This window comes from Balaenoptera borealis (assembly GCF_965194805.1).
Source record: "Balaenoptera borealis genome assembly, chromosome: 2".
NCBI lineage: Eukaryota > Metazoa > Chordata > Mammalia > Artiodactyla > Balaenopteridae > Balaenoptera > Balaenoptera borealis.
In genome coordinates this window covers 124417493-124427966 of record NC_138867.1, presented here as the reverse complement: position 1 = coordinate 124427966, position 10474 = coordinate 124417493, and the positions used below count along the sequence as shown (strand labels likewise).

General features: G+C 40.4%; 1 protein-coding gene across 1 annotated transcript in view; it reads left to right on the top strand.

Moving 5' to 3' along the window:
- Positions 1-7098: 7098 nt before the first annotated feature.
- Positions 7099-10474, top strand: part of LARS1 (leucyl-tRNA synthetase 1) — a 66863-nt gene continuing 63487 nt past the window's right edge. The window contains exon 1 of the mRNA XM_082382644.1: positions 7099-7261. Within this exon, the coding sequence (XP_082238770.1) occupies positions 7256-7261 (6 nt within the window). The 5' untranslated portion in view covers positions 7099-7255. The remainder of the gene's footprint in view (positions 7262-10474) is intronic.

Here is a 10474-nt window from a genome sequence, read left to right as displayed (position 1 = left end):
TTTGGCAAGTTTGAGGAAAGGAGGAAAGCAATAGGGCTGGAGCAGAGTGAGCCAGGAGGAAAGTGATGGTAGAAGAGGTTAGAGAAGTAGTCAGAAGCCAGATCATGGGGGACTTTGTTGGCCATGATAAGGACTTTGAATTTTTATTCTGAGTGAAACTGGAAGACACTGAAGGTTTGAAGCAGAGGAACAAAATTGTCTGATTTAGTTTTTAATTTTTAAACACGATAACTGTGGCTGCCTCATGGTTATCAGACTAAAGGGGACAAAAGTGGAGGTAGGGAAACCAGTTAGGAAGCAATAATCCAAGCAAGAAATGATGGTAGTTTGGACTAGACCAGCACTGAAAGAGATAGTAAGAAGAAGTTGGATTCTGGATATATTTTAAAAGTAGAGTCAATGAGTTTTACTGACAGATTAATTGTTGGTATGAAACACAAAAAGGAATCAAGGATGACACCAAGGTGTTTGGCCTGAGATGGGGAAAATGAGGGAGGAGCAGATTTAGAGAATGGCTGGTAGATCATGAATTCAGTTTGGGACATGAATTAGACATTAGACATTGTCTTAGACATTGGACACAGTGGTAGCCAGCCTCCAAGATGGCCCCCAATGATCCTTACCTTGTAATTTTCACACCCAGGTATACTTTGCTCCCACATTGGATCAGGGCTTGTCTGTATGATCAACAGAATACACTAGAAATGACAGTCATTGACTTCCAAGACTAGGATAAAAAGCATTATAGCTCCTATTTTTGACCTCTTGTTCTGGGGAAAGCCAGTCATCATGTCCAAAGGCACTCAGTCAACCCTTTGCAGAGTCCCACATTGAGAGGAACTGAGGCGTCTTACCAACAGCCAGGACTAACTTTCTAGCCTTGTGAGTGAGCCATGTTTGAAGCAGATCTTCCAGCCTGAGTAAAACCTTCAGATGACTGCAGCCCGGGCCAGCATTTCACTGCAATTTCATGGAAGCCCCAAGCCAGAACTACCCAGTCAAGCTGCTTCCAAACTCCTGACCCACAGAAACTGTGAGTGATAATTAATGGCTATTATTGTTTTAAGACACTAAGTTCTGGGTAATTTCTTAGGCATGATAGATAATTAATATAAAACTCCAAGTAGAATGCCAAGTAGACAGGTGGATCTGAGAGTCTGGAGTTCATGAGAGAGATTGGGCCTTGTGTTAAAAACTGGGGATTCATCAGCATGTAAAGTGTGTTGAAACCATGGGCCTAAATAAGATTACCTAGGAAGTGAGTATATCTAGATAGAAAGGCCATTAGGGCATTCTCCTATTTAGAAGGAAAGGGAGTAATATCCAGTAGAGTAAACTGAGAAGACTTGGCCAATGAGGCAGGAGGAGAACAGAGAAAGAAGAAATGTGCCTCAGGAAAGATGGAGTTTTCAACTGTGTCAAATGTAGTTCTTGCATCAAGTAAGATGAGGACATGGAATTGACCACTGGATTTGGCAGCATGAAGTTCATTGATGACCTGGACAATTCCATGAAATGGAGGAGGTGAACACATGATTGGGAAGAGTTCAGGAGAGAAAGAGAAGAGAGGAATCAGAGATAGTATGACAGTTCTCTTGAAGAGTTTTACTGTAAAGGGGAGTAAAACAATGAAGGTACCAAAAGGTGTGGTGGGATAGGGAGGATTTGTTTGCATTTCATTCTGTTTTTATTTTGCTTGTTTGTCTGCTTGCTTGCATTAGGTTAGAAGATATGTATGAATGTAGATTGGTATGATCTAGTAGAGAAATGAAATTTGATGATGTGGAAGGTAAAATCTCTTAGTAGGAAAAGACAATGGGATTTAGTGCACAGATGGAATGTAGGTCTTAATAGGAGCCCTGATTATTCATGATAAATGAAAATAGAGCACATGTTAAGGGATGGAGGTACGATGGATGTAGTAAAAGGAACTCATGGAAGTTATTTACAGACTGCTAGGTTTTCAGTGAATTAAGAAGCAATCATCAGCTGAATGTGAGGAAGGGGTGCTGGATACTTGAGAAGAGAGTTGTGAGGACAAAGCATCTTAGGTTTCTCAAACATTTCAAACTCCTTCTCACCTCAGGACCTTTGCACTTGCTGGTCCTTTTGCCTGGAACTCTTTTCCATACATCTTCTTATGGTTGAATTTTCTTGTCAGCTCAAATATCACCTCCTTAGGAAGGCCTTCTCTGACCATCCCATCTAAATTAACACCCCATTTCCCCCCTCTAGTTATTCTCTATCACATAATCCTGTTTTATCTTCATAGGGACCTCAGTCCCTATGAAAGCATTTTTCATGGTCTGAAACTTTTTCATGTATTTGTTTTCTCTACCCCCATCCTAACTAGAATTTTCATGAGGTCAAGGATTTTGTCTTACTTGTTCACATTATATTCTTAGAGCTGAAAACAAAACCTGGTATATAATAGATGTGCAATAAATATAAATGAATAACTAATATAATCATCAAAACAATATTGCTAGATAACTACTATTATTATCACCATGTTACAGGCCTAGGCAGATCAAGTGATTTGTTCAAGGTCACACAGCAAGTTTGGAACAGGGTGGGATGGTGTTCATTATTCAAAGTCAGTCAATCTGGTAATGGAGCCCACATTCTCGGACTTTATATAAAATGGCATCTAGAGGAAGATACTGACTTCTGGCTACAAAGATAATGGGAGCCTGACCAATGAATAAGAAAAAAAAAAGTAGGACCATGATTGTGCTCTTATATAGTTTAGACCAGTCTGATTTCATTGTTATTGTAAAAATAGGAATTCTAAATGTTGTAAATGCACAAAAGATATTTTAAAAATATAGCCACTGAAATTGGAAACTCAATGATATGTGATTGGTTGTTTTTACCTATTTCTTTTTTTCTCCTCCTTTTCTTCTTTTCCATCCATCTGTCCATCCTCTCCTTCCCTCCTTCTGTTTCTTAAGAAGCCCCTGGACTGCTTCACAATGGTGATGGAAATGCTGGTAACAATTTAGATAGGTAGGTTATTTAGGAACTCAAGTGTCACATTTCCCATATGACCCTATGACACGGCTGGCAGTGCTCTGTGCAATGTTGACAAGAGCAGGCTGAAGCATATGGATCCTGAGTCTGGAGTGGCATGGTATTAGTGGTGATTTCTAATTCCCAAGAATTACAAGTACCACCACTTTAGGAGAAATCTAGGCAACAGGGGTTTCTCAAAAATTTGGTACTGGAGAAGTGCAACTTCTCTAATTTGGTTACATTTGTCTAAATATAAAAGTCTCCCTAATTAATATGGCTACTTGTTCCTAGTTCATGTCAATCAGATTTAGAATTCCCATTAATTAAATGACTGTCTTAGTCTGTTCGGGCTGCTATAACAAACTACCACAGATTGGGTGGCTTATAAACAGCAGAAATTTATTTCTCACAGTTCTGGAGGCTGAAAGTCTGCGGATCAGGGCGCCAAGCATGGCCGGGTGAGGGCCCCATTGCAGGTCAAACACTCCTCTTTGTATCCTCACAAAGTGCAAGGGGTTGGGGAGCTTGTGGGTTCTCCTATATAAGAACATTAATCCCATTCAAAAGGGCTTCATCCTCCTGACCTAAGCTCCTCGCAAATCTTAATGCCATCACATTGGGCATTAGGATTTCAACATATGAATTTTGTGAGGACACAAACATTCATACCAGACCACAACACTGATCAAACTGGCTTCCAGTATTCACCACTTCTCTTTCTTTCTCTTTAGATTAATCTTTCTTGAGCACTTAGCCCATGAACCACACATTGGGCTAATCACCTTCCTTGGTATAGCTCATTGTATTTTCACAGCAGGCCTAGGAAGTAGGTACTATCATCACACACATTTTACATGTGAGGACCCAGAGTCCCAAGGTTGAGGGAGCAGAGCTAGCACAGGACAGAGCTTCAAGTCAGACCCCGGCATCTGAGTCCAAGGCCGGTGAGCCCAACCACTGCACACACGCTTCCTCTGCTGCCCAGTAACTGTCAGAGGCTGCACATAGAGCAACCCCGGGATCAGCTGAAGTCCATAAAGCCTAGAAGGATCTCCTTCTCTTTATATTCATTGCCTAGATCATAAAAAAACAAAACAAAACTGTTCACCATTCAGGTAACATACAAGTTAAGGTAGAACACTAATGTTGGGGAAAAAAACCATTTAAAAACAAAAGGTGTCTAATAGGGTAGGGAAGCGACAACTATATTTATTGAGTGCCATGTTTGTGGAACAGAAGTATGAAAATAAATGCCCCCAATTCCTTCTTTAACTGTGTCATATAAAGGTTGGGAGGTTAGGTAAATATGCATGAAAAACAAATATAAAGAGACTCAGAGACAAGCCAAAGCTAGTTATAGCTTTACGCATCTGAATTTAGAAATACTGATTCAATTGAATTGAGTAGAGTGACCGGTGGGGTGGGTTTGGAAGAAAAACAAAATAAAATAAGGTGGAAGTGAGTTCTGTTGTGGCATTTTAAAGAATGAGCACAATATGGTCTGATAGTTGGTGAAGGCATACCACACAATTATATGGTGATAACTAGCTCAGTTAGGCTAGGAAAGAGATTATTATGCGGTGCAGGTAAGCTTTTTCTATTTTAATCGGATTCAGATTAGTGTTTATAGACCAATTTTCCTAAAATAGTAATAAAAATATCTGACATTTTAAAGTGCTTACTATATGCTGGCATATATATACAGGGTTTATATCTAAATACATATTATTTCTTTAATCCTCTATGAGGTACTTACTATTATTACCTTTATTTTACAGATTGGTTAATTGAACTGCCTGAGGTCACTCAGCTAGTAAATGATGAACTTGGTCTGATTCAGAGCCTGAGCTAATATCCACTATGCTACCTTTCTAATTTCATTTATCCAGAGGGGGTAATCCACATGGCATAGCAAAGAATCGATAATTCCCAATTAAAAAGCCATATTACTAAGCTGTAATAACTTTATTTTCTAAATACCTCTTGACTCTGTTTACCTTTCTCCACCTTTACTGTCACCACTAAAGTCTAAACTACTGTCACCTCTCACCTGGACAACTGCAACAGCCTTTTGCTTCCAGTTTTGCTCCCTTTCAACCCTTCTTCAGAAAGATCTCTATGAAACACAAATGGGACCATGTCCTTTCCTTACTTAAAACCCTTCCATGGCCTCCCATCGCTCCCATTGCTTCAGTGTTTGCCTCTTCCACTAGAAGGAGGTGACTGCACTTGTCTTGTTCAAGAGTTGTATTTCCAGCATCTAGGATAGTGCCTTGCATGTAGTATAAGTGAATTAAATTTTTGTTGAATGAGTGCAAACCAAGTGACCCTTGAAAAAAGTATTTGTCACTTAAATAGGAAAATTAAAAAGAATGCAGTTGGAGGCATGGAGGCAGGTTTTTCATAATTTTCATAATTTGTCATCACACAATCACTTGTTTATTTTCTTCTTCAATGGCTCATGCACTTTAGACTGTAAGTTCCATGAGGGCAGGGGCGGTGTCTGTCTTGTTCCCTACCATACCTTACCTCTATGTCATGTTCATAGGGGGTATTTAATAAATATTGATTGTATGAATAATTTCAATTACCAACGTGGATTGGAAGCTGATGAGTCAAAGATGACAAATAGTACTGGTTAGGGCAGAATTGGAACAGGAAAGCCTAACCATAGTTATAAGCGCTGTGGATGATGAGGATTCTTTCATTCATTCAATAAATACTTATAAGGCACCCACTACGTGCCAGACACTGTGCTAGGCAGCCTCTGCTATCATAGAGCTTAACTCTAGTGATAAATCAACAGGCAATTAAAATTCAGTGAGATAAATTTCCCAAGGGAGGGCAGGAAGGGGGTGCTTCAGAGAATATTTAGGAATGGACATTCAACCCAGACTTGGGCTGTCAGGAAGTGATGTCTAAATGGTTAGTAGCTAAAGGTAGAGAGTGTGGAAAGCGATGCGGAGTATTTGTATGTGTAAGAGCCCGGAGTCAGGAGAGTCACTGGTAGGTTCTCTATAACCTAAGGTTCATTCTTAACTTCCTTTCATCCAACAAATTTTTATTGAGCCCATACCACGTGCCAGGCATTGTGTTAGGCCATCATTAAATTTATATTTCAAAACTAATTGTTGAAAAATGTAAATACAATATATATTACACATATATAATTCAAAATTTATTTTTGTTAAAATTTTTATTAAAAATTTTTTTCCCTCTATTCCATTAGGAAGACACACTTCTGGGCTGGGCACACCTCCACCCCTCCAAGTGCTTTGTAGATCCTTAATGATTATTTATTGAATTAATAAAGGAATGCATGTGAGAGTAACTAACCTGACCACCCGAAAGTAAAAGTCTTGGATCAGCACTTTTCAATAGATCTTTCTTTGATGATGGAAATGTTCTGTATCCGTACTGTCCAGATATGGTAACAACGAGGCACATGGACTTTCCAGCACATGAAAAGTGGCTAGTGCGATTGCAGAAATAAATTTTAAACTTTACTTAATTTTAATTAATTTAAATAGCCACAATGTGGCTAGTGACTAGTACTTCAGACAGCTCAGTCTTGGTTGGTGACACGGATGAAACAGTCTGAGCTTGGCACTGGGACCAGGTAGAAGGCTTCCAGCCTCTCCTTTAAAAAAACGGAGATTGTAAATAAATGGTTATAAAATGTTTAAATTCTGGACTTTTGAATGCCACCGACAGTGATAAATATCTGTGCACAACGGCAACTCATAATTAGCACCTCAGTCACTGAAGACGAATACACCTTGCATCCCGGCATCCTGACAAGACACCCGACCCAACTCCATACGGTGAAGAGGTTGAACGCGGGCTATCCTCACGTCAGTCAGGACGCGCTCGCGACAGTCTGCGACCCCGAACTGCATCATGGGCTTTGTAGTTCAACATGCTCATGACGTCACTACCGGTGCCCCTCTGAGTGGCTTATCGGGTACACTTCCGTAGCCTGTTGTCCTCTGGGAAATGTAGTCAATAGATGCCTGAAGGACGTGGGGTCTAGGGGTCTGGGAACTACGATTCCCAGCAGGCTACGAGATGCCCCAGGAAGTGCTTAGTTAGTGATTGCCTCATCAGGTGCGAAGTGTGTGCTTTAGTGTCGTGGTAGGCCTGCCTTCCCAGAGAGGGAGGGGAAAGGTTGTAACCACTCCTTTGAGGGGGAATCACCGAAGTCACCGTCGTGGGTTTGCACAGTCGGACGGGCGGCGCCATGGCGGTGAGTTTTGGCGGGAAGAGGGTCCGCTAGGCCAGGCCTTGGAACCCGGCTGGTTACCTGCTTTCGCCAGAGTCTAGGGGCCCCACGTGGTAGCCACTGTCCTGAAGGGAAAAAATCCTTTTCTAAAGAAAGGGGAGGCCTTGCCTCCCACGTTTAAGGCTTGGCTGTTGTGAGGATGTGCCTTTTCTTGCTAGCTGATGAGCGAGGCCCTGATATCTTTAACTTTGTAGACGACTTCATGTCACGTGTGTTATTTCACCAAAGTTTCTAAAAACTGATTTGGAGAAAGAGGAGTATGTGACATTGATTTCTTCTTTCAACAAAAAAATTTTGAGCGCCTCTGTAAAGGAGACAAACATTTCTGCATTCATGGTGTTTACGTGTGTGTGCGCTACATTCAAAAGTATGTGGTAAAATATGTCAGGTGCTGGTAGGTGCTATAAACAAAAAAAATAGATCAGGAAGGGGGGGATCAAGAACGGCTTTGCTGAGGTGGCATTGTGGCAGAAGGTAAGGGAGCAAGCCATGCAGCTATACGGAGGAAAAGATTTCCGGGCAGAGCCAACAGTGTGAGTGGCGTGAAAAACAAGGACGGTTGTATGTGCAAAGGACTGTCATCCAGGGGGAGGTGATGATGATGATGATGATGATGTGTGTGTGTGGGGGGGGGTAGTGGTGGTGGTGGTTGATTGGTGGGTGGATGTAGGTCATATAAAGCCTCGTAGGTCCTGATTGAAGAGTGTTCAAGAATGAATGGGGGGCTTCCCTGGTGGCGCAGTGGTTGAGAATCTGCCTGCCAATGCAGGGGACACGGGTTCGAGCCCTGGTCTGGGAAGATCCCACGTGCCGCGGAGCAACTAGGCCCGTGAGCCACAGCTGCTGAGCCTGCGCGTCTGGAGCCTGTGCTCCGCAACAAGAGAGGCCGCGATAGTGAGAGGCCCGCGCACCGCGATGAAGAGTGGCCCCCGCTTGCTGCAACTAGAGAAAGCCCTCGCACAGAAACGAAGACCCAACACAGCCAAAAATAAATAAATAAATAAATAAATAAATAAATAAATAAATAAATAAATAAATAAATAAATAAATAAAAGAATAGGCAAGCCAAAAAAAAAAAAAAAAGAATGAATGGGAAGGGAGAGACTGGAGATAATGGAGATAATGAGTATGGACAACTCTTTTAAGGAATTCTATAAAGGAGATCAGAGGAATGGGGTAATAGATGAAGGTTAAAAGAGGATTTTTTTGTTTGTTTGGTTTTGGTTTTTGGTGTTTTTTGAAGGACAGGAGAAATTATATAGTGGTTGCATGCTTATGGAAATTGTCCTGTAGAAAGGGAAAATTGATAGAGAAAAGTGATGTTCCTGTATAGAATAGAAGGGGTGAGATCAGACCTACTAAGAAGTAGAATTTTAATTCATTTGGTCCCATTCTGGAGCTTAGTCTCTTAATTATTGTACTATTTGCAATTGTAAACTATGGGGAAATTTCTTTTGCAAGCACCCTCCTGTAATGAAAGTTTTCTAACTCTGGAAGAAACCTTAACAATAGTAAAGAGTATAAGATAATAAACATGGAGTAGCATGGATATAAAATTAGTTTTTATATTATAATTGAATTTTTAAAGAGCAAGCAATGTAATTTCCTTCATATCATAGGAATATTTATTTTATAGAGGTTTTGACAGTTTTAATACCTTTTAGTTACATGTCAGACTTAGACCTGGGGATTTGTTGTAATAAAGATAATAGTCAACTTTAAATTTTTTATTGTTTTAAAATTTTTCATTTGGAAAATTTAAATAGTGAACAAAGTAGAGATAATAGTGTTATGTACTTCCATGTACCCATCGCCCAACTTCAATAATTGGCAGTTCAGGGCCAACCTCGTTTCAGTCATACCTTCCCCAGAACCTCCTCCACCTCTCAGGATTCATTTTAAACAAATTCAAGGCGCTGTATCATTTCATCCATACATATTTCAGTAAGTTTTTAAAATATAATGAGATATTCTCTTAAAACATAACCACAATGCCATTTTGACATCTGATAAAAAGCACATGATGTCTAGTTGTCCCTCTGTGATAATGGTTAGCATTATTGAGCCATACCATGGGTCCGGCACTATGCTAAGTCCTTCATGCGTATTATCTCTTAGTCCTCATCATAATAGTACAGGTAGATATAATTATTATCCTCATTTTATAGATAGAGAAATGGAGGCTTAAAGAGGTTAAGGATCTTGTCTAAGTTCTACAGCCAGTGGTGCTAGGATATGGCCAGGGTACTAAGAGAAAGCAGAAATAGAAGTCAGAAGATGAGGGTTTTTGTCCAGCCTGACCATTTGCTGGCATGATGATCTCTGAGCTTCAGATTCATCATTTTTGAAATGGTAATCGCTGGTCTGCCCACTTCTTAGGGCGATTGTTGCCCACCTCTTAGAGTTGTTGTTAAGATCAAATAAGTTAATGTGCATAAAAGTTTTCAGAACTGCAGAATACTATGAATATATGGAAAAGTTTATTATCTAGTTCAGTGGTTCTTTACTGGGGGCGCTTTTGTCCCTCAGAGAACATGTGGTCTGGAGACTCTGGATTATCACAACTGGGGGTATGCTACTGGCAGCTAGTGGGTAGAAGCCGGGGATGTTGCTAAACATCTTGCAGTGCCCATGACAGCCCCTGAAAACAAAGAATTATTTGGCCCCAAATGTCAGTAGGGCCAAAGTTTAGGAACTTTGCGCTTGTTAAATAACCTTTTAACTAATTAAAATAATCAATTGTTGGGAATTTCCTGGCCGTCCAGTGGTTAGGACTCTGTGCTTTCACGGCCAAAACGAAACAAAATGAGACAAAACAACAAACCAATTGTTTAGTTGAGTAACCAGTGAAGAAATTGAGACTCAGATTGATCAAGTGACTTGCTCAAAGTTATACAACAAGTTGGTGCTGGGGCCAATATCAGATTTCATTACAATTGACCTTCGAGTTTTGAGGAACAAGTTTTTCTGAGAAGCAGAGACCTCAAAGAAGAGCTTTTGTGCATTTAGCATGCTCAATACAGTGAAAAGAAACACATAGTTCTAAGTAATTTGTGAAGACTGTTGCTTTCATGGGTGGTTGATGTCATTTTTAAGCAAAAAATATTTGTCATGTAACTTCTGTGTCTATTAGCATTGGATGTGGTGCTGAGGTGACTATAAATGTTCTAAAAGTTG